The following is a 22,416-nucleotide window of genomic DNA, read 5'->3' as shown; positions in this document are numbered from 1 at the left end:
ACTTGCAGATGACAGCAGCATCCTTCTCCTGGTCTTAACAGGTCTTCAGGCATCAGGGTGATAACTCAGACAGACAGGATCAATCTTCTCTGGCTGGAAATGGTAGAGAGCAGGAACAGGAACATCCTGAGTCTGCGTTTGACATCAATCAACTATGCGGGGAAATAGTCCGGTGGTGGTAACAAAGCCGCAGGGAGGAGGAGAGCCAGGGAGATGCTTGTGAATCACAAACCAGGCAATTCAGCTGCGTGATTGAAAGAAGCAGCCTGAAACCCACTGCCCACTCATCCCTGGAGGTGAGGGATATTGGAGACCCACGGATCCCAAGCATCCCACCCAGCACTGCTGCAGCAGCCCAAACCTGCGAGCTGCCTAAGCACAGGGAGTTGCCTGAAGGGAAGAACCATGATAATGAGCAGTAACGAGCTTCTCCTCCTGGCTGCCTAATGGGCTGTATGAGCCATGCTGGACACCCTGAGGGAGTGAGCAGACACCCTGGATAAAGTGGGCAAATGCACCTGATTTAATGCTGAAAGTCTCTGGGGACACTGAACAGAGAGAGCTTGGCAGCAACATCCTAACCTCTGCAGGGCCACACGGATGACTTCGGGAGCTGCCTGCGGTGACACCATCAACCAAGGCAGAAAAATGTATTTTCTTTATGAAAAGACAGGAGGAAATTGAAATGCTCCAAATCCTCCTGAAATTGCCTGCTGGGCATGTTCCACTCAAAGTGACGGTCTCTAAAAATGGCTTGTCTGGTAAATACGTTATCACAGCCAGGAGATGAACAGCTTGGCTAAAGCAGAGGTTTCCTGAGAAGAGTCAGCAAATCCTGGCAGATGTTTGTCCAAAGCTTTCCCTAGTTGGTGTGTTGTGTGTCCTGGGGTGAGAGAGGCACTAGAGGAGCCCATTGGTGGCTCAGGAGAGATTGCAGCTGGTTTTGCCTTAAGTTGTGTTTTATCTTTCCCCTGCAGGTAGCCACGAGGAGAATAGGTCTTAAAACAGAGCCATCAAACTCATAATAGGTGAAGTGACAGGACTTCCCATGCAGTATGTTATCAGCCACCTCTTTGCACCTCCAAAACCTCCCCCTGTGTTGCACCAGAGTCCCCAGGTGATGCGTGTGTTTAAGGATACCTCTAAGCATCCTCCCCTTGCTGCCATCATTGCAGGCCACTCTCTGGCCCCATCAGCTTCCAGGAAATGCACATGCAAGAATCTCTTGCAAGTGGAGATGGCCCTGCAGAGGAAACGTGGGAAGGTACTTCCCATAAGTGTCCTGAAAACAGCTCAGTGTAGTCAGGAAGGGCTGAAAGCAGGGTTGAGGTCGTTGCCAGGATTTTAAAAGAAGCACACCTACACTGCCTTAACTCACCTGAAGGCAGCCTGTGATGCTATGGGGCAGATCTCTGACCTCCTAGAAGTCTCCCCCTATGCTTATTCTCAGAGAGTTTCAGTCCTCTGCAGCAGTACCTGGGTGCTGGTAGCACCACAGCAGGGATAGGAACAAGAGCTGCTGGGAGGCAATGCTGGGTCCCTCCATCAGGTTGTTCCCCTGCTAATGCTGGCACCCACAGCTCTGCTGCAGTTCAGCTGCAATCCCGCTGCTTAAAGTGAATGCTTTCCTTCTGATTTAACAGGAGAAAAAGCTGCAAGGGTTCACTGAAATCCTGCAGTTTCAGAATCTTCAATCTCCATCTAACAGTCATTTAGATGTAAACACCCTCCTGTGGACCCAGAGCTGCTTACAGCAGACAGATGATCGGGATTGAGCTCTTTATGCCATAAGGCTGTGTTTTATTTACCTGCCCTGGCAATAAAGTCTGGAGGTTGTTCAGCAGCAACAGTTCAGCAGCAGTTTCTCATTAAAACTGCAGCATTCGCCTTTCTTTCTTTTTTGTTGGTTTTTTTTTTTTTTCTTTTTTCTTTTTCTTTTTGTGTGTGTGTGTGTGTGTGTGTGTGTTTTCTTCCCTGCAATCCTGTAAATTCACCAGGTCAGGGGCAATAAATCAGTGTTTCCCAGGTGATGTCAATGAAATGGTGCAAGGCTGGTTCACATCAGTTATGGATCTGTTCTGCCCCACATATTTGGATTCACTGCAGAAAAAAATAATAAATGTACACCTACTTAAGGAAGCAATTATCCAATCAGGGCAGAATTTTCTGTGAAAGAAGGTGTTTTCTGCGGTGCAGATCGAAACTACCTTCTCCTACTTCTTATCTAAAGGATATTGTCAGGATGACCAAATGAAACCCACATCAGGGAGCTCTCCTCTTTATGTTTGATTGCAGAGGTCTCTGCAGCCTCATGCAGCCAGGGAGCTTACATCTCTCAGGAATATTTCAGTTCATCACTTCCCATTAAAACACACACACACACACAGGGAGACAAAGTACCTCTTCACTAACAAATGCGCTGAGGCAATCAACTCCTAAGTAATGCTGCGATCATAAACCTTCATCTGGATTTCGCTGCTCCTGCACTGCCAGAAAATAACCAAGATGAGTGGCCAAACACCCCCGGGCACAAAGAGCCACTGCATGCAGTTTGTGCTCCCCAGCCTCCGACAGTATCTGCAAATCAGCGTTTGTTAGGAACGCTGCAGCACAAAGAAAGGGTTCGAGGTGACCCTGTGCAGCCAGAGAGGGGGAAAGGGGCAGAGAAATGGGGAAGTACCTCCAACCACTTATGTTCAGGGATCTTAAGTACAAAAACCATTGAGAATGCAGGATCTCTGTGCACCTATAGGCACAAGGATGGATCACTTGTATGTACAAGGATGGTTTTATGCTCTTTGTCATCCAGCCTTCTGGTTTTTTTCCTTTGGTGTTTGTATCTTTTTCTCTCACTGATGACTTCTTGAACATTTCCAGTTGTTGCATAGCAGATCTGAGCCTACAGACCCATTCCCCACCCTACAGCTTGGACTCAAGGGCAGAAATTGTCACCAACAAGGACAAGGATCCCACACCTGCATTCAAGGTGGCTCAGAGGCTTGCAACAGACTCCGGTCCCAACCATGCACCCCTGACACTCGCGATGTTCCCAGCTCCAAGCCAGTTTTAAGGCAGACCTCAATCCTGAAATCACGTTACAAAACTGGTGTTCTTGTCGATTTAGTGCCTCATAGGACAGCAAAGCATGAATGCACGTCCCTCCTCCTCGCTGCCCCTGATATCACCTAAGATGCAGTCAGGTTTTCAACAGTACAAGCAGGTTGTCTGGGGATAACCCTTCCCTGCCTCCTGAGCTGAAGATGATTCAATTACTGCAGGAAGAGGTTACAAAAATGTACTGAAAATGAGTTGATATTAGGTGAGGGTTTCTTCAATAACAGGAGCTCTCTTTCTATGCCTCTATTGATTCCACAGTTGAAAAACATAAACACAAAGTTTAAGACAAGTTTTCAGCTGTATTATTTCTTGAGCTTCTGAAAATCTCAGTTTTGTGGAGGCAAGAGAAGTGAACCATGGGTTGAAAAACATGCAGTGTGAGTAGGGCTGAGCATGGGTGCCAGCCAAACTACACAATGATGCCCCATGGTCCCCAAGGAGACCTCCCACCAGGCCCTCAACCACAACTTCCCAAGCAGCTCTGCCGGGCTGGACTGGGACAGTGACCTGGTCCAGCCCTTATGGAGAGGATAGTGGTCCTCTGTAGCTCATCTTCTCATCAACAGCAGGATTTTAGAGGATTTTGTTTTCTATATTGCCTGCTGGCATTGGGGATGACCTAGTCATCAGACTACTTGTCGAGCAGAGCACCCAGGAGCCCTGCTCCTCCACCAGCAACAAGTGCAGCTTGGGGATGTGATTTTCAACATACACTTTCAGCTGAAAATTATTTAACCTCTCTTTTTTTCTTTCTTTTTTTTTTTTTTTTTTTCCTCCAAGGAGGTTTTTGTTTCTTTTTTTTCTGCCGCTGTTCTCCAGGGCAAAAATATCCCCAGGGGGTTTTGCTTCCCCATCCCATTGGAATTGCTTCAGCTGCCAGTCTTGCCATCTTCAGGGTGTCTTCAAGCTAAAAATACCTGGTGCACTTCCAACCTGACACCCATTAGCCCCCAGCAATGGGACTGACAGGTGCTCACGAGCTGCCGCCATTTAAATGAGAACTCCACAAACAAAATGAATGTGATTTCAGATTTCTCACTGTGTGGCACTTGAAACTCCCCACGGTGGGCAGGGAAATGCTTTCAAAGCAACTGGGAAGTCAATGCCAAGAGAACAAATGTCCCGCAGGGTGGGGTGTGCTGCTGGATGGATGGTGCTGGGCTGTCCTCCAATGCAGGGCTTTGATTTATTGGTGTTTCCTAACTCTGACAGCTGGCTCCGTTCTGTGCACAGGAGTCTCTGGACCATCACAGTGAGCAAAATGCATTGCACGATAGTCTCCCAGTAGCAAAATGAGGGTGATTCGGGGAAATGTCATGTCCCCAGTCCTCAAAGTTGTCATTGCAGTGTCCTCACACCCCAAGGAACCTGTTACAACAGGTCCATTGCACTTTTGTGCTGGAAGAGACTCCTCTGACACTGCTTAGGTGGCTGCTGGGGGAGGTAAAATCCTGGGGAATAAGTGTGGTCCATTAATTGAACCTGCTCCATCTGCAGAAGGCTTGGGGACACCAGGCTGTCTGTAGTGGCTGGTGTGGGTGAGACAAATCCATTCTACCCAGAGCACTGGCAGCCACCCACCAGAATTTTTCCTGAAAAATAGGAGTCTTTAAAATCCGTGCTGCCAGACAGAGGAGCAGGCTGTAGAAAGCAGCAAGTGCAGTATAGCTCACTGTGAAATGATGTTTCCACCAGTTTCCTTTTCATGGTCATTCCTGTTGTCACACACTTAATACGGTAACAACTGCTGACGAGAGAATGCTCTGCGTTCACAAAATACTGTATTTTGCTTGGCTTTTACCTTATTAGCAGATAGATATCTTATAAATTGCCCAGAGTAGCTGTAAATGCCCTGAGGGTTCATTTGCCCCAGTTCTGGCCAGCTCTGCCTGGGCTAATAGACCTCCTAGACCCCAGCCGAGGAATACCATGAGCCCAGGACTGGGGAATAAGCTACAGATGAGACTCAGCAAATCATGAATCTGCCGTCATGCACTTGCCCCTGTGAGAGCTCCACAGGACCGGGAGAGTGATGGATCCATAACCGGTGTGAACAGAGGCACTTTGGTTCCAGGCATTGTAATTTAGACAACTCAGTTGTCACCATAGATAACGAGGAGGATGGCATACAGTGGATGAGCATCTGCAAAGGTGAAATTACCAGATTCTGAAAAGCTTTTTCATCCTGTAGAGAAAAGACATAGCATGACATCAAATGTTTTGAAGGCAGGCCTTTTAGTAGAGTTTGAAGGCATTACCCGTTATCACCAGTGACTTTGCCAGGTCTCACAGCAACCTGTAAAGAGACCTGCTGACCCCAGAGAGCCCCAGGAGTTTTGCTGGACTGTTGTAGGGGCCTGGGTGAGGACTCTCTGACTGCAGTCGTGCGGTCTCACCCCCTTTTGCTGTTGTCTAGCAGAAGCTAGCAGTGGTCTTGGCAGCAGTTTCATGCCATGCACTATGGGTTTGTAGTGGGGGCAAGCTTCCACTCCCTTCTCCATGGTCATCACAAGGTCAATTAAAAGAACTAATGATCCCTTGTAAGGTCGAGCATCCAGGAGTACCTCAGTGGGATGAACATTTTGCCAGACTTGAGGTAAGTGACCTGAAAACTATTGCCAAAAAATTTATGTCACCCTCAGCCAGATAGAAGTTGCTGCACACTCTGCATCAGAAGCAACACGTGTTACCTGGTCCCAAATGTCACCACAGAGGGAGGTAAGAAAAGCCCGAAGGTCCAGACTGCTGCTGCCACCTGGATGCCCAGTTGTCAGTCCATCCCTTGAGGTGAACGCCATAGTCACCAAGATGGGCAGAGATGACTTGAAGTTTGAGTAGGGAAACTGGAACGGGTGGGACCAGGTATCTTGACTTGGTTTTCTTCTCTGCTTTGCTTTGACTCACTGAGAAACCCCATCTGGCTTTTCTGAACTGCAGCGTTACTCACCTTACACTTTATGCTTTCCTGGGGATCGGTAATAAACATCTCTTCAGTCGATAATGAAACAGCAAGGAAAATTAGCAATGCTGCTATGACAGGCTTAAAGCCAGTAAATCTCAGAGAAATGTCATGGCACTCACATAGGGTTCAGATAACTGCTGGGACTGATGCCCACCTCTCCTTTCTTCACCCTTACTTCAACCTGTTTTCCCTGTGAGTGATGTTTCTCCCTCTAAATTCAAGGTTTTCAAAGGGGTGGATGGCTCCTCCATCTATTTCTCACCCTAAGGAGACATTTGGCAAAGTTTTAAAATCATCCAAGTATTTGGTTTCAGCTGCTTTGAGGTGAAACCTCAGCTGCTTTGAGGTGATTTTCTGTTTCAACAGATATTTCAGTGCCAATAGATAATGAAGTTAAAATAAAACAATTATTTAGATGTAAAAATGGTCCAAGGCAAATCAACAAAAGGGATGGAGCTTAAAGCTTAAAACTGAGAGCAGGAGAAATCTCTGGGAGGTGGAGGGAGCCACAGCAAGGCAGACCCAGCTGGCTTTGGGATGACTCAGCTTCGGGGAGATAATTGCACTCCCCAAATATCGAAGGATGTTGGTGCCAAGGAAAGAAGTATTTATGGTGGAAGAGAGTTCAAAGGAAGCAGGGTTGAGCCGGGTGGGTGAAAACAGAGGTGGGATGATCCAGGCTGAGCACTAAGAGAAAGGATCAGCCTATGAAATTAGCCCACTGCTTGCAGAAGAGATAGAAACGCCATCATTTGGGATGCTCAGAATTACACCGAACAAGGTCTGAATGAATTTCCTCCAGGGAGCAATCATGCACCAGAGACAGATCTCTCCTGCCTCCCCACCTCTGCCTTTCACTACGTTTTCTCATATAACTGCAGGTGTCAGTACAGAAATTATTAGACCCATTTCCCCAGTGGCTGTGTGCTGCCTCCCCTCCATCAGAGATGAAATGGCCCTGCCAGATGGGGGGATTTGTTTTCCCAGTGCTGTTTGACCTCTAGCAGAAGGGAAATGCAATGTTCAACCCCTACATTGCAGCAGGGCCCAGGGGCACCATTGCCACCATGCTGTCACTGACCGCAACCAACCCTAACCCCAAGTGCTTGAGGACAAATAAACATCCTTCCCCCAGCACCAGGGGTAATATCAGGGGAATGGAGAACAAAAGAGAAGGAGAGTAAAGGGAGAGCCAGAGCTCCCACAGCAAGATGCCTCTCAAGAGCCAGAAAGCAAATCCAAAGGCTTTTCCCAGAACAGCTTGAGGATTAAATCATCCATCCTGGGGTGGGCAGCGTGAAGGCTGGCAGCAGCTGGGCACCACCAGGTGTGAAAAATCTTTGTAGAGGGAAAGCCTCAGCATCCAAAGAGAGCCTGAGCTCTTGACTGATGTGTCTGCAGCAGAGGAGAAGGTGCCCTTTGTGTTCACTGCCAGCTTTCCTCCAGGAAGGGCAGCAGAAGGGAGAAAATCTTCACCACAATGCTGCTGAGACGGACAGAGGTCAGACTGCTCCCACGTCAATCTGGGGCCACAGTCCCTCTCCCCACTCTGGCTAGGGATTGCTACTGGTATGTGTCCTGGGGAGAAGACACCGTCCTCATCCCTGTCATATAGAGGAGGAATGGAGATGTAGGAGAAGGGACTTGGCTGCACTCATCCAGCTCTTCTCGAGCAGAGATGTAAAACCAGGCTTTCCAGCTCTGAGCAAATAACTACAGACCCAACATCCCACTCTGTTTGCCAACTACTATGGTTTTGTTTGCTTTCGCTTTCAGAGAAAAGCTAAATTACCCCTAATTACAATTCAGATTAGAGGAATTATGGGTTCTTCAGCCATCAGCATGGGGAAAATCAGCTGGAAAGGAAAAGGTGTTATCAGCTATGTCCAGGGCTTCAGATCGATTTTCTCACCATGTTCCAGAATACTCTGACTTCAGGGTGAGACCAAGTGAGGAGAAATCCTCATCCCAGAAGAGTAATTGTTTTCTTTAAAAAGGTATAAAGCTGCTGGAAAAGAGACTTAAATTTAAAGTGACCATTTAGCCATAACTGCAACTTTGCTAGCAATTTGCTGTGATGTGGAATGACTCAGAAACACAAAACTAAGGGGAAAATTTCTTCCTTTGTTCAAGGGGAAAGAGAGATGTATCCTTCTCTAAAATAGAACTGAAAGCTCTGCAGTATTGGGTTGTATTCAGAACAAAAGCCGCAGAGAAAATAATCCTTAGTACCTGGTCCCAATCCTATCATTGCCTCCCTGTAACTGGTAATACTTAGCCCCGTTATTCGGAACAGAGGGGTGTAAAATGCAATGTGTAAATCAATAAAACAGACAAATTTTCAGACAAATCAAGACTGAAAGTCACCTGCATGCTGTTATTTTCCTGCATCTACTAATGTTTCAAGCCACCGCTTTCACAGCTGGGCAGAAGGTGCTGCACCCCATAGCAAGGAGAGCATGTGGGGCCTGTGGGGTCCGTGTGAGGAGGGCAGAAGGGTAAATCTCAAGACTAGATGGGGCCCTTGGAGACAATGGGACTCAAAAAGCATCTCCCAGCCGCTCTTCTGTCTGTTCCTTCTCTCCTGCTCCCCGAGCCCCACACGCCAGACCCTGTAGCCATGGGCTGAAATTTCAGCAGAGCCTTGTAGTCATGCATAAGATAAGAGGTTTCCTCCCAAATGTTCCTCTACTCTCTGTAACCCAGTTACTCTGGTAAAGACTCATCAGAGCAGTAAGTAGTGAAGATCTCATTAAGTACCACCTATGAACACTGGGGACACTGCTCCTGCACCTCCACAAGAGCCTCTTTTGGCAGCCGGCACGCGTCTGAAACCTGATTTCACCAGCTAAGTATGCCCCAAGGAGAATGCTCCACTCATTTGTACTTGGCAGACAGCGACATTCATGGTCATCATAAAAAAATAAAAATAAAAAATAAATCACTGAGGAGTTAAAAGATTTTCTGTGAAGAGCAGGAATGAGACAACTCTGCCCTGGGATACCCAGGGGCCACCACAGCAGGATTGGCTGCTGTGGCTGTCCCCTCCCAGCAGTGAATAAGACTCATATCTTATGTGTTCTTATAGGGGATCTTATAAGATCCCACATCTGCAGGCAAGGAGGGAGACAGGTTGCCCAGCTAATTAGCCGTGGGGTGCTAATGACACTTAGAGCATTTACAAGCAGCCCCTGCAGCATGCTAGGGCAGCAGGAGACCCTGACATGCTGGAGGCGATATCTCTGGGCTGGTTTGCACTGGTAGGAGTGAGAGCAGGACTCAGGCACAGGGAATTGCTTTGGGTCTTCCAGTATGAGGTCTGTGCTTTTGATTCGTATTTGGCTGGCTGTGTCCATGAAGGAAACCTGCTGTCATTCTCAACCAGTGAGAGCAGATGTGGCCTTGGGTGGACACGCAGGGGTGGAAATTGGGGATCTCCATCCTTGCAACCCACTAGCACAACACCAGGGCAAAGCTGGGCAAAGCTCAGAGCTGAAAACTCAGGAAGAATCTGCCCCAAAAGAAACGGAAATGCAAAGTTGCTGCCGCTCCTGGGATGTGAGATCCCCACACAGAGAAATTTCTTTTCATTTGGTCAAAACCTTCCACTTTGACTGTTATCAAAGCATCTCATTCTGCCTCGCCTTCTCCCTAGCAGTGATGGGTCACCCTGGATATCTCAGCAGGAAATTTCTAAAGGAAACGTCTTTCAGAGTAAGCCTTTGTGATAAGAACATATCCACCTTATCTAAACGCCTCATTCCCTCTTATATTCTTAAACAAAATCTGCCCAGATGTGCACTGTGGATCTGTACCAAGCTCACTGCCTCACCGTGCCTATGGTTCACCCCAGCCCTGCGAGGCCAGGAGAGGAAGCCAGGTATTTGCTACCCTCTGCTGTCCTCCTCCTGCTATTTCACCTCCCTCTGGCAGAGGCCGATGCAACTTTCCTTTATGTCCCTATGTCACCTGCCAGGGAGAAACCTCCATCCTTCCCATCAGAAGTCACTGAGCCTTTCCAGGTACCTTTGGGCTGAACCCGCTGCCCACCCCAGCCACCTGCTCCCCAGACCACGCAGACCTTTTTACCTAAACACTCTACACACACAGTAGCTGCATTTCACTCCATCTCCCAGCCTTTGCACCCTGCCCTTTCTGCTTTCCAGACGGTCCCTCTTCTCCTAACACTGTGCATTGCTCACCAATTGGAAAAAGCTCACGGCAGAGCCGTGCCAAGCACCGAAAACCCTCCTGCAGGTCTCAGAGAACAGTCTGGCACCACCAGGGTTAATTCCGAGGTGGTATCAGTGCAGCTCCTGCCTTTAATAACAACCCTTGACCCTTCACAGAAGAAAACAAGCTAAGAGAGGAATGCCAGCCTTGTTGCTTTGGTGCCCACGTTGAATATTTATCACCACAAACCTCATTTATCACAGGAAGAGAGACGGGGGCATAATTCCTGCCTAACGAGCCATGTTCAGCTGACTCCAGCTAGGATCTGAAGTGTGGGGTTCCTTTCTCAGGACCTGGCTGTCCACCACAGCTGCCAGGCTGTGCCAGTCTCCTCCTTAAAGATGAGCACCACTGCCTGTCCCAGGGGCTTGGGACTTCACAGGGAGGTAAATGTGACCCTGTAATGAGGACACTACTTGTTGCCTATGATAATGAGTGTCACTGTTTTTAGCAGAGAGCATTCCTGGAGCAGAAGACTCACCAAGTCATCAGGTCTGGTCTGAAATCAAGTCACAGAGCAGCTGTGGTGCTGTCTAGGTGGTGCTCCAGGACATTGGGATCCCAAACCACCACTTTAGGATGCATCCCGAAAGTTCCACCTCTGACTTCCATAGACACTCAAGGGCTGCAGAAAGCATCCTTCATGCTAAACAGCATAGTGGGATCAGGGTCTGATGGACTGGAACCAGCCAAGGTCCTAAAACTCTTGTTCCTATCATAGTGATAGTTCCCTGGATGCCCCTGGGGAGTCCCCAGGGCAACAAGGCACTGTCTCATTAAGCCACAGCTGGTGACTATTTTGGAGTACAATCTCCACCCAAGTAAAGTTGGGCACCTCTTGTTGTGTGTCTGGACTTAGATGTAGACAGCTTCAGTCAGTTTTAACTTCATTTCTGGCAGTCCAGGTCTCCCTAGTCAAGCACAGCTAATTTTAGGGGACCAATGTGAAGACAGAGAGACTGCAAGGTCCTGCGAGATCTGCCAGCAGGGGTCAGAGAGTGACAGCAGGAAGAGTGCCAGAGGCAGAAGGTGGGTCTGTGCTTGTATGGCACAACAGGATGCTCCTCCATCCCTGGGCACTGCCTCTGTTTATATAAAACAAGGACAAATTAAACTTCCTTGAGGCAAAACACCCACAAATCCCAGATCCTTTCCTTTCTGCCATGTAAGATTGGAGGAACTACTGAGACTCTCCTGTATCTATTCTTATTTATAAATGGAGTTTTTATGTGACTGCACCACTCTTTTGGAGGGAGGAGAGGTTAATTCTGAGTCAGAACAACGCTGGGAATGACCTTCTATGAGCCCATGGAAGCAGCTGCTCTGCTCTCTCTCTCCAAGATAAGCAAATGAGTAACAAATGCTACAAGATGGTGAGAAAGAGAATCTGTATTCATGGCATTTTGCTATGGATGACCCAGGCTCAGCTTCATCCACAAGCCTGAATTTTGCATTTCAAGCAGGGAGCCAAGCTCTTTGCTATGTAAGAGGGGTGCCCCATCTCCTGGAGCTGCAACACATGCTCAGTGACTGTTAACCACATTTTCTGAGAACTCACAAACAAATCTCTTAATGAGCAGATGAATTAAAAATAAATAAATAAATAAATAAATAAATAAATAAATAAATAAATAAACAAAAGGAAATTTCAAGTGTCACACCTGCCTCAGATCATACATATTATTAGCCTGGTTTCCTCAGGAAATGAGATCCGTGGAATAATTCAGAGCCTGGCCTGGCCGGTTGCCCTCTTCGTAATAACTCCTGAACACAAGTTTCGCTGCAGTTAGGCAGAGTGCAGATCTCAGAGATACTGTCAAGCTCCTACATGTTTAGTAAGGAGAGGTGATGGGAGAGAGAAGCCGCAGCTGTGTGGCGCCTCAGCCTTCCCCAGGCAGGAGGGAATGTGCGGCCCTGCATCATAAATCGAGAGGGAGCTTGGTTTGTTCTGCTGCTTGCGCAAGTACATGTTCCTATCCCAAGGGATTTCAGGACAGACTTTGTTTATTTATGCTAAAACTGTCAGAGAAACTTGAGATCTGGTACGTAGGGGGATTTTTTTTTTCTTTTAAAATAAACACTAGAGTCATTCATCCTATTATTCACTAGGGTGAAAAATTCTCCATCGGCACAGCCTGGAAATGAGCAGCTTCCAGAGATGCTTGCTCGGCCCTGCCCTTCCCTTCAGCTCTGGGTCTGACCCCACCCCTCCCAGCCACAGGGCTGGGAAGGATAAGGATTTTCTCATGATTTTCTCATGATTTCATAATTTCAGGAGGAGCCACCTTCACTTCTGACAATGTTCCCCAAGAATAATTATCAGCGCTTTCTACTTTAAATTGTTGCTGCCTTTAAATTTTGAGTGTTCCATATTTCTGCTGTACTTTAGCTGAAGTAGTAGGTGTTTTCTGATTTATTTTATTTTTTTTAATTCTTGCCATTTTATCAAGTATACTTTTTTTTTTCACAAGCCAGTAGGATGTGCTCCCTCCCTCACCCCTCGCCTACAGAAACCCTGGTACAAGTGAGAAGGAGATTTTAGCTTTACTCTTTCTGTCTGTCCTTATCTTTTAACTGCACACTTTTAGTTCTCAGGAGACAATCATAGGAAACTAAATCTCCTTTCCAGGACAAACAGGAACATTAGGAAAACACACCCCTTTTAAGAGATTCAGATATAAACCAGGAGATTGCCTTGAGTTATGGCACAAACTCCAATCTAGGCTGTCTGGGTTTTCCTTGCCTCTTGCTTTTCTAGGATTTCCACCAAAAAGAAGCTTTGCATAGCACTCTCATCTTCTACCTCCTCTTCTTCGTCACCACATCCCTGCAAGCCCATGTCCCTTCTACTAGGATATCTCCAGCTGTATTTCCTCCAGTGTGCCCTGCCCCGTGATGGTCCCTGTGTTTCCCACAAAGCCCCCAAAAAAATGAGTGTGACCAAGCTGGGCAGCAGCCACGACGCTGCCCTGCCTGTGAACCATCACTAAGGTGACGGGGGGAGGAAGCAGCAGATTCCTCATTGCCATGGTAACTGGATGCTCCACACTGCGCAGCGGGGCAGGATGCTCCACACTCCACGCTTCTGGGTGGACCCTGGGGCACCTGGGTTGCTGGGGGCTGTGGGGATGCTGACCTTGGTGCTTTGTAGCTGCTCAGGTAAACAACCAGTGTGGAGGTGGATATATTCTCCTTGGAGGGCCAACGGAAGCCCTGGAGAGCAGAAGAGAGTGAGGTGAGAGCCCCCCAAGCTGAACTTGAGCCCCTCTGCTTCCCATTTAGGGCAGCCAGCATCCGTCCCTGGGCACCTTCCCACCAGCCCCAGCCAGGAGCACAAAGCAGGTGAGATCCACAGAGTTCTCCTTCGGGACCTCCCTGACCCTTCGGGAGTCTCCTTCCTGCTTGAAGCAGTCACACCACCCAGCCCGTGTCCAGGCACAGATGAGAGGAGCCTCTCTCCATCGCCTGCTCTGCCAACAACCTGGGCAGGGGATGTGGCTTCCCAGCTGCAGCCAGCACAAGCGGAGATGGCCCAGCCTGTCTCCATCATCTCCACCAGCTCCGCTCACTGTGATCTCATTTGCTGCCTCTTATTCCTCCAGCTCCTGGCATTTTCTCTGCTCTAAGCCCCTAAACATACTCAGATCTCCCTCCAGGATGGTCCCCTGTGGGGTTGGGTCCATTCAGATCCCACAGAAGTTCCCAGTGACTTTCAAACCCTCCTCTCTTCTCAGCCCCAGCTCTGCTTCTTCCCAATGCCCTGAAATTCTTGAAATGTGCCCCAGCTCTCATCTATCTTTCTCTGGCCTAGGCCTTGTCTTCATCCACATGGACAGCAGCCTGTATTCACTGCCCTGCAGCCCAAAGGAGATGGAGGTGGCTGATCCCACCTACCGCTGGATGCGGGAAAAGGCAGGTAAGGTCCTGGAGCAAGCAGCTGCAAATGGGCTCTGCTACCAAAGGGCAAGAGCTGGGTAGGAGGGGAAATGGCCATGCAAGGAAGGAGAAGGTCTGTGGAGCAGGTGAGGGATAAGTCAGGACTGAGACCTCATGAGATTGCATGTGTTGGGGTCCTGAACTGCAAACAGGTTATGGGGTAACGCTGTGTGGTGTAATACCTACCCCATTTTGTGTCCTGCTAAGGGCTGAGAGGTTTTGTTAAGAAGGTTTTGGGGCATTTGGATGGTTCTTTTGTATACAGGGACATCTCTAGTAGAGGAGAGGGTACTGGGGAGTGTTAATTTCTTCTTCCCTGCCACTCAATACCTTATCAGAGAAGGAAAGGGAAGATCAGCTTTGGGAGTCCTTGTAGTGTCTCAGCAGCGGTTTGAGGAGACCAAGTCTGGGACAGTCCAGGAGAGCAGGGCACAGTCACCTGGGGACTGGGACAGCTCAGCACAGACCCTGGAGACCACCCTCAACCTATCCATCTCCTGCAATAGACCCCCAGTCACTCTTGGTCACTGAAGAGGGACATCTCCTGTTCCAGCACTTCCAAGCCAGTGACAGTGGGAACTACTCCTGCACCATATCCTACATGGACCACGGGCTCCCTGTGTTACAAACTTTTCACTACAGTATTTTTGGTGAGTCCAAAGCCATGCTGACAAGCAGGGGAAGGTGACCAAATGAAGGCAGGAAGGCTGGAGGGGCCATGGCAGTAGAGGAGGGGTTGTCCATCCTTGCTCCCTCTTGGCAAGGAGGAAGAACCAGGTGCCTTTTAGGGTTTTCTCTCATAGGCTACCACATGCCTGGAGGCCTGGAGATTTTGCTGCTCTTCCAGAGCAAGCTCTGTGAGGATGAATGGACCAAAAGGTTCCTGTGGGATCTACACGAGAGGCTGAAGCAGCTGGAGACTGAGCAGCACTGCAAGCTCCAGTTCACCACCAGCTCCTGCTTCCCCTCACTCAACAACCCTTCAGACGAGTTCATCATCCAAGTAGAGCTAGAAGGTAGACAAGCATCAGGGCTTCCCTTGGAAGGCAGTGGTGGCTAATGGTTAGTTTTTAGGGGGGCTTTGCCAGTCTCCTGCTGGAGCTGAAGCCACCTGAGCTGTGCTGGTGGCTCTCCATATCCTAGTGTCCTTCTTCGGGCCCAAATGGGATGAGCACTGCAAATCCCAGAACGTGGAGATAGTCACAGACTGCTACCGCAAAACTATCCAGCACAATCTCGAACAGGTGAGCCCTGAGTCAGCATAACTGAGCTCTCAGAAGACATTTTCTCTACAACTAGGGCTCAGAACCCCTCTTGGGCCCTGACATTGCCCTCCCCAGGTCCGGCTTGCCCTCAACAAGTTCTTTAAGGAGCACAAGTCCTTCCACGTCACTGGGGCTGGTATCTCTGGCATCATCTTCACCAACGAGTTTATCAGCTTCATGGAGATCAAGCATTGCAACATGGGCTACGGGCAGACCAAGCAGCTGCAGAGATGTCTCGACTGTTGCAGTGAGCCAAGCATCCACCACCTTTTGCTTCCCCTTCCACTTTCCATTTCTGCTTGCCTCTTCCCCTTCCCATGCGAGGCTCTGTGTCTCTGGGACCTTGCTGCTCTCCCCCTGCACACTGGAAACGTGGTGGAAGGGGTCATTCTGAGCCCCTAAGCCTCAGGGCTCAGTTTCCCTGACCCTTGGTTGAATACAACTTTACCAAGCAGCTGGTGCTGCTGCTCAGAAAGGCCTTTCTGCCTGTTCTCCCCTCAGTCGTGTGCCCACCTGGGACCTTCAGCCCTCCGAAGAGCCTGCAGTGTTCCTCGTGCCCTATTGGGACCTACAGCATGACCTACGGGGTGACGTTTTGCACTCCCTGCAAGGACGACATGATCACCCAGGTGCCAGGTGCCAGCTCCATGTCAGAGTGTGTCACAGAAAGGACCGATCAAGGTACAGCATCACCTGCCACTGGAGCAGGGCAGGGAGGGGACCGGGTGGCTCCTAACAGGGGACAGGCACTGCAGTGGGCCCTGGAGCAGCTGCCCCACATATTCTGGCACAGTTCCACACACCTCAGGGGTCCCTTTGGAGACAGATGGCTCTTGTCTCATCCATCATTATCCCTGAAGAGATCAAAGCTTCCCTGCTGCTTCACTCACCAGCCACTGAGCAAACTGATCTCTCTCTCTCCACCTTGGTGTCCCCAGTTTGCCTTGAGCTCAGCAGCTTCACTGCTAGGAATAACATAGGTCCCACCAGGGACCTACAGGATTTTCTCCAGTGTCTGTAGCAGTGGGACTTGTCCCTTTGAGGCAATGCCACCCGTTTCTCTCTCCTCAGCTGTCTCCATAATACACAGGATCCCGCTCCTGCTCCTTATCATCCTGCCACCGCTACTAGCCATCAACTTTCTCTTCATCCTGTAAGTCTGAGCTCTTTCTCTCAACATGGGACATTTTGGGGTCACTCTGCAGGTGTGTTGGCTCCCTCAACTCAACATTACTCCTTGGAACAGGAGATGGAGACCCTGGGCTCATCACTGTCACACCAGCAGGAGGCAGCATGCCAGAATAGGGGTGCAGGACACCAATATAGGGGATAAACCTTTGCAATAGTATACACAACCCTATAGGGAGCTGCTGAGTATGGCCCTGGGGAATCCTAGCCCTGAGGGCTGGCGCTAGGTGGCTGCAGGGTTCTGGTGCTGCTTCCTGGCACTGAGTTCCCACTTTTCACTATGGGAAAATTGTTCCCACTTTTCACTATTTTTCACTTTTTTCTGTCTTTTTGTAGCAGCTCTTGCTACTGGTTCCAACAAGAGTACTGGATGTCATCTCCAGTGGCTTCCAAGAAGGCAGGAATCTCCAGGGTGACGGAGATGGTGACCAAGTTCTTTAGGAACCCCAGGGAGGGCCCCAAGCCTGGCTCTCGTGCTGCAAATGACAACGACACCAGCCTTCTGAACACCAGCCAACTGGACACCAGCACATCTCAGGGGAGCGACGAGGAACACACGCATAGAGCACCCTCCCCTGCCAGGACCCCAAACTTCGCTGCTCTGACTGACGAGGGCCCTGCTGTGCTGGAACTGGAGGACAGCAGGAACACTCCTTGAGATTCCCTCTACATGCACAAGCCAACAGCATCGAGGGAGAGCGTTCCTACAGCCACCACTGTCCATTTTGTGCATGTCCCCAGCCACCCCACACAGGCCAAAGTATCCAGCAATGGAGAACAGGGACATGTCTCCCCTCTCTAAATTTGTCTTCCCAAATAGCTTTGACTACAACTATTGCTTTTGCTATAAAGTTCAGCTTCTGTTAGCATCTCTCTGCAACACTGGATACCCCAGACACAGAGTGACATGGAGGTTATAAGGGGGAAAGAACCTATCACACAAATTGATCAATTGCTTGTCTTTACTCATGGAAAACATCATTTCCCAGGCAGGGAGTCAGTCTTGCACTAAGGACTGACTCAGTTTCCCTTCTTTACCTTTTTATACCCTGGAAAAAGCCACACCATTTGTTGGGATCAAGGTTATATAGGACAGGGCAGGAGAAAGCTCAGCCTCATATCTCTCCATTTTCAAAACCAACCTTGCCATGCAAGCAACATAAGGTTTTCGGGAGGATTTCCAGCTTTGTGATCTCAAGGAAGAGATTATCACCCATAGCTGAAACTTCTCTAAACTCGGCGGCTACTGGAGGCTCCAGGAGAGGGCAGCAATGCAGTGCGAGAGGCACCGCTCCAGCACGGAGCAGCCAGGGCGGGCAAGGGGTGATTTTGTAGCAGAAACGAGCTCTGGATCCAAAATCCAAGTAAGTGAATGGGCTGGCTCTGCTGCCTGGAGTAGAAGAAAAAAAGCTCAGAGCAGAGCATGGGTTCAGCTCCAGGTCTCGTGTTTAGTACAGCAGTTTCAGGGGCACTAGGCTGTCCCAAGAAACTTCTTTTTGCAGAAAGCGTGGGCTGGAAGCTGTTGGCTGAGGCCCATTGCCAGCAGCCCAGCGTTGGCCAGCACAAGGGTGGGGGTGCCAGAAACTGCCTTCAAGCTGAGAACAGGGAGAAAAGCACCGTGGAGGAGAGGTAGAGTAGGGCACAGGTGTATGTGATGCCTGAGGGGCGGAGGCTGGCACTGTTCGGGTGGGAGGTGCAGGCAGGAGATGCCACTGGCTGGGTATAAAGCTCCATGGTGCTCCCCTAGCCCTTTCCCAGCATCAGGGACCTTCTATGGGACTGCAGCAGGTGACTGAATGCAGCTTTGGCATCAGCAAGCTGAAGGTAGGGAAAAGCCAGTGGTGAGAGTGATGGGTTTTAGGCTCTGAAACAGGGAGAGGGATAACCTGGAGTAAAGCTAGAGGAGATGGTGGGAACAGGCAGGTTCTGGAACCATCACCTTTGAGCTACTTCACCAGCTGGAGGTGTTGGGGGCAGGTTGTGTAAGGCCTCCTGAGGCCTGGGGAACAGGGAATACTGGAGCTCTCTCCTTCTGCTGCACAGTCTGGACATGTTCAACCACTGCAGTCTTTCTCTGCTTCTCCCCTCTGCAAAACCCTAAAAGAACTTGCAACCCCCCTTTTGAATGAGCCTACAAGGCTGCAGTCCAAACCACAATCAAGCTAACAAGGCAAAACTAATGCCCACCCACAGAGACATCCAGCAACATGTAAAGAGGTTGCTGACTTGGCAAGGTCTAGGATGAGGAGGCAGCAGCAGCTGCTGCCCAACTTAGCTCTGCAGCCCAGCTTGGAGCGAATAAATTCCCTCTGACTAATCTTGAGAGGAGCGTAATTAGTGGGTCTGGAGGTGGGAGTCATGGTTGAGCCCTGTCCTGGGCTGTGTGGGCTGTGCTGTGAATGGAGGAGAGTGAGAAGCTTGCTCAGTATGGGCTGACACTGTAATTGAGAGCAGAAAGCATCGGAGCAAAATTCCCCATGCCCTGGTCAGGTTCCTCCAGCGGGGCTCAATAAACCCCCTATGGAGGGGATGCTCTGCCCTGGAGCTGATCAAAAATCCCTTTCAGTTCATTGCCTTTTCTGAATTCCTGCAACATATCAGGGTTTAATATCCCACTGCCTTCCTGGTACTGCTTCACAGGAGCATAGAAAACAGGCTGCTCCTGCTCTGGGTGTAGGACAGAAGTCTTTTGGCACCTACGGTGCTTTCAGCATCTGGGGATGTTTGTGTCAGCACACATTCAGGTGCTTCCCTGGACTGGGATCTAAGACCAAGGTCTTAGTTTCTGGAAAACCAAAGGGATTGTTGGCGTGGGGTGGTAAGGCAGTAAGTGGCAGCAATGCAATCATTTGTAATCATCTGCCCACACTGCTATTTAACCAGACTGAGATAACTAATTGATGCTTATGTTTGCAAGCAATATCTTGAAAATATTCCTATTTGTGTTAGATCTCAGTTTTGCTGGATCCAAAAAGGTCTTGTGTTGAATCAGGGCAATTCTGTGCATGTACGAGAAGCTTTTCAGAAGTATGTTTGGAACTGAAATTTCATCTTCCAAAGGTTCTTCACTATTTCCCAAAGTTAAATAAATAAATCTGGTCCAGAATGTATTTTCTGGCAAAAAGTCACAGATTTCAAGAATGCTGATCAACTCTATGGGATTTTTGGCCAGAATAAAAGCTTACTTTTTTTTTTTTTTTTTTTTTTAAAAAAAAAAAAAGATAAATGAAAAGACCAACTTCAGATGGGAAATCCAAAACATCTCAACATGAAATATCCAGGTCTGTTTTACATCTGGGGAGGTGTTTTTCTCTGAAAATGAGAACCTAGTGAAACTTTACCTATGTTTGTAAAAATTTGTGGAGGTCACAGTCTGCCCTACTCAGCCTGGGGGAAATCCTGAGCAAAGCTGCTGCCTAGTTCTGGAGGATGAATCCATACCAGGAGAGGTTGATTCTTCCCAGGAAATTCAGAATTTGTGTTCTCTAAGAAAGCTGCAAAGCACCCTTCCTTGCACGTCCCTCTTCCCTCATCCTCCTTGCCACTGTCAGCAGCTGGGAAGCCCAAAATGCCTGCAGGCCTTGTGTATTTTGGGATGACCCTGCAGGGCCAGGGGCTCTGCTCTCAGACCATTGCCCCCCCCCACCCCCCCCCTTGCCCTCATGCAGACCCACTGGAATCCAGGCTCAAACCAGCAAAGTGGGCACTTGGAAGTAAAGCTGGGTCAATAGGATTGAAACTCAAAGCAGTGTTCCTAGCAGGTTTTATTTTGTTCATTTTTTACTTCCTATGATCCCACACAACTGGGCAAGGGGAGCCAGGGGGAGCAGAGCAGTGCAGGATCGGGCCCTCGGCTGCATGTCAGTATCCATGACAACCTCTCGTTCCTCCTTGCTTGCAGTGATCGCTGAAGCTCCCCTGTGCCAGAGCACCCCTCACCAGGATGCAGCCCCTTGCTGGGGGCCGAAGGAGCAAGGTGCACATAGTGAGATCATGGTGCAAAGGGAAAATCTCCACAGCTGCCCTGCAAGCACAGCATGGCCCTGCAGTGTAGCAGGAGCATCCCTGGTTCTGAACAGCATCAGCCCCACCATGAAACCCCCCAGGGAAGGCTGCCCTCACATGCTGGCTCTGTTGTTCCCCACCACCCATCCCTGCAGGCTTACGGGCTGGTTGGTTTTAATGACATGGGGTAATTTCCTCTGCACAAAGGGAGTGAGTGGCATCCTTTGAAGCCTGGCTCCCTTCCCCAGTCAGCACCAGCAGGACCACCGGTGCGATGGCTCATTAGGCAGCCCTGCCACGCACAGGATGCATCCTGGGGGTGCTGTGCATCAGCTCTGGTAATGAGGCAAATCACAACCCTTTGAGGCAGCCAGTCATGCCAATGGGGCCAAGCCTGCTGAGCAGCATTAGAGCCCCTAGCTGGCTCACAGCCCCCCTCCCCTGGGATAGGATGTGTTTAAAGGCAGAAAAAAATGAGGTATGGCTTTTGGCTGGTTTGGGTTGCTGCTTGGAGAAGCAAAGGTGGGAGGAAGAAAGAGCAGTCAGGCTTTGGTGTCTGCAGCCACTGGTGATGAGCTCGCTGTGCACCCAAGAGGAAGGGATTTTTGCTGTCCTTGCTGCTGGGGTGGAGGAGGTTGCAGTATTGGAATGCTCCCACCACCTGCATCCATGCTCCAGTGTTTCTGGCAGCAATTGGCTGAGATACCCCAAGGCTGGGACACCAGCACTTGTGGATGGGTCACCTCCACCCACAGGTGCTCCTCCTGCCGCCTGGTACTGGAGGACAGCCTCCTGCTTGGCCTGGGGCAGCAATTCAGGACAGCAGCCTCCAGAGGTGCTCTCCAGTGCCTTTAAAACTCACTGAGGCCACCTGCAGCTGAGCAAGGTCCTGAAACAGGTCTCCAGTGGGTCATACTCTATCTGTCCTCCTCCAGACACCTCTAGAGGAGATGGGAGCCCCTCCAGGCTCCTGGGATGGCAGGGTTATGCCATGGGATTTTCCTCCTCTCCCAAGAGGTTGCTGCAAGGCATCCATCTGCCTTAGTATGCCAGGATGGCTATGGTGGAGGTGGAAGCAAGAGGAGGAATTTCCTCTAAGGAGGAGCTCTGCCTTCTTTGTGCTCATTTTCTCTCCTTCTCTTCCACAGGCTTTGCTGCTGCTTTGCTGCTGATGGCTCCAAAATGCAGCCCCCCCATCCCCAGCAGCGTGTTACACCAGGTGAACATGGCCAGGTTGGTCTGCCAGGTGCTGGCACACCTCCTCCCTGTGCTTCATCCAGGTCTCCTCTCCTCACCCTGCTGTTCTTTATCCACATCTACCTCCTCCTTTTTTCTCCTGCTCCTATTTCCTGTCTTTTCTCCCCTTGGCTCCTCAATACGTAGGTGTTCTTGCCTGTGTCTACATTTCAGACATAAACATTAAAACATTTAATAAAAATTTAAAAAAAGACTAAAGAAATTGAAGTTGAAATAATGCTGCTGTGGTTTAACTTTTGTGATCTCATTTATACCTGAGATCTATTGGCTTTTTATTTTTTTTTTATAACCGCTTACTTGCTTTAAATTAAATCATCTGTTAATAAAAATATCAAATTCTGATACTGCAGGCCCAGTCTTCTGTAATTAGCACACATCGCTTCCAATCATGCATCACAGTTAACTTTTGGCTTCCAAAGTTGCCTACCTCAATTTGATGTTAAGAATATTCAT

The 22,416-nt window shown here is 49.3% G+C and overlaps 1 protein-coding gene across 1 annotated transcript; it reads left to right on the top strand.

Moving 5' to 3' along the window:
- Positions 1 to 13,440: 13,440 nt before the first annotated feature.
- LOC116498363 (zona pellucida-binding protein 2-like) lies at positions 13,441 to 17,359 on the top strand. The gene is made up of 10 exons (XM_032202591.1): positions 13,441 to 13,471; positions 13,595 to 13,654; positions 14,124 to 14,228; positions 14,755 to 14,898; positions 15,052 to 15,264; positions 15,392 to 15,492; positions 15,589 to 15,760; positions 16,015 to 16,194; positions 16,585 to 16,666; positions 17,038 to 17,359. Exons 1-10 carry the CDS (start codon positions 13,441 to 13,443, stop codon positions 17,357 to 17,359), a joined length of 1,410 nt encoding a protein of 469 aa, XP_032058482.1.
- Positions 17,360 to 22,416: the final 5,057 nt, after the last annotated feature.

This window comes from Aythya fuligula, chromosome 24, assembly GCF_009819795.1.
Source record: "Aythya fuligula isolate bAytFul2 chromosome 24, bAytFul2.pri, whole genome shotgun sequence".
Taxonomy (NCBI): Eukaryota; Metazoa; Chordata; class Aves; order Anseriformes; family Anatidae; genus Aythya; species Aythya fuligula.
The sequence above is the reverse complement of the archived record's forward strand: the minus strand, read 5'-3'. Positions and strand labels throughout refer to the sequence as shown.

Excerpts from the sequence above, each read along its gene's own strand:
- LOC116498363 (XM_032202591.1), top strand. The coding sequence starts at position 13,441 with ATGCTGACCTTGGTGCTTTGTAGCTGCTCAG. Across the intron at positions 13,472-13,594 it reads GGTGCTTTGTAGCTGCTCAG|GGCAGCCAGCATCCGTCCCT; the intron begins GTAAACAACCAG and ends CTTCCCATTTAG. Across the intron at positions 14,229-14,754 it reads CTGGATGCGGGAAAAGGCAG|ACCCCCAGTCACTCTTGGTC; the intron begins GTAAGGTCCTGG and ends CTCCTGCAATAG.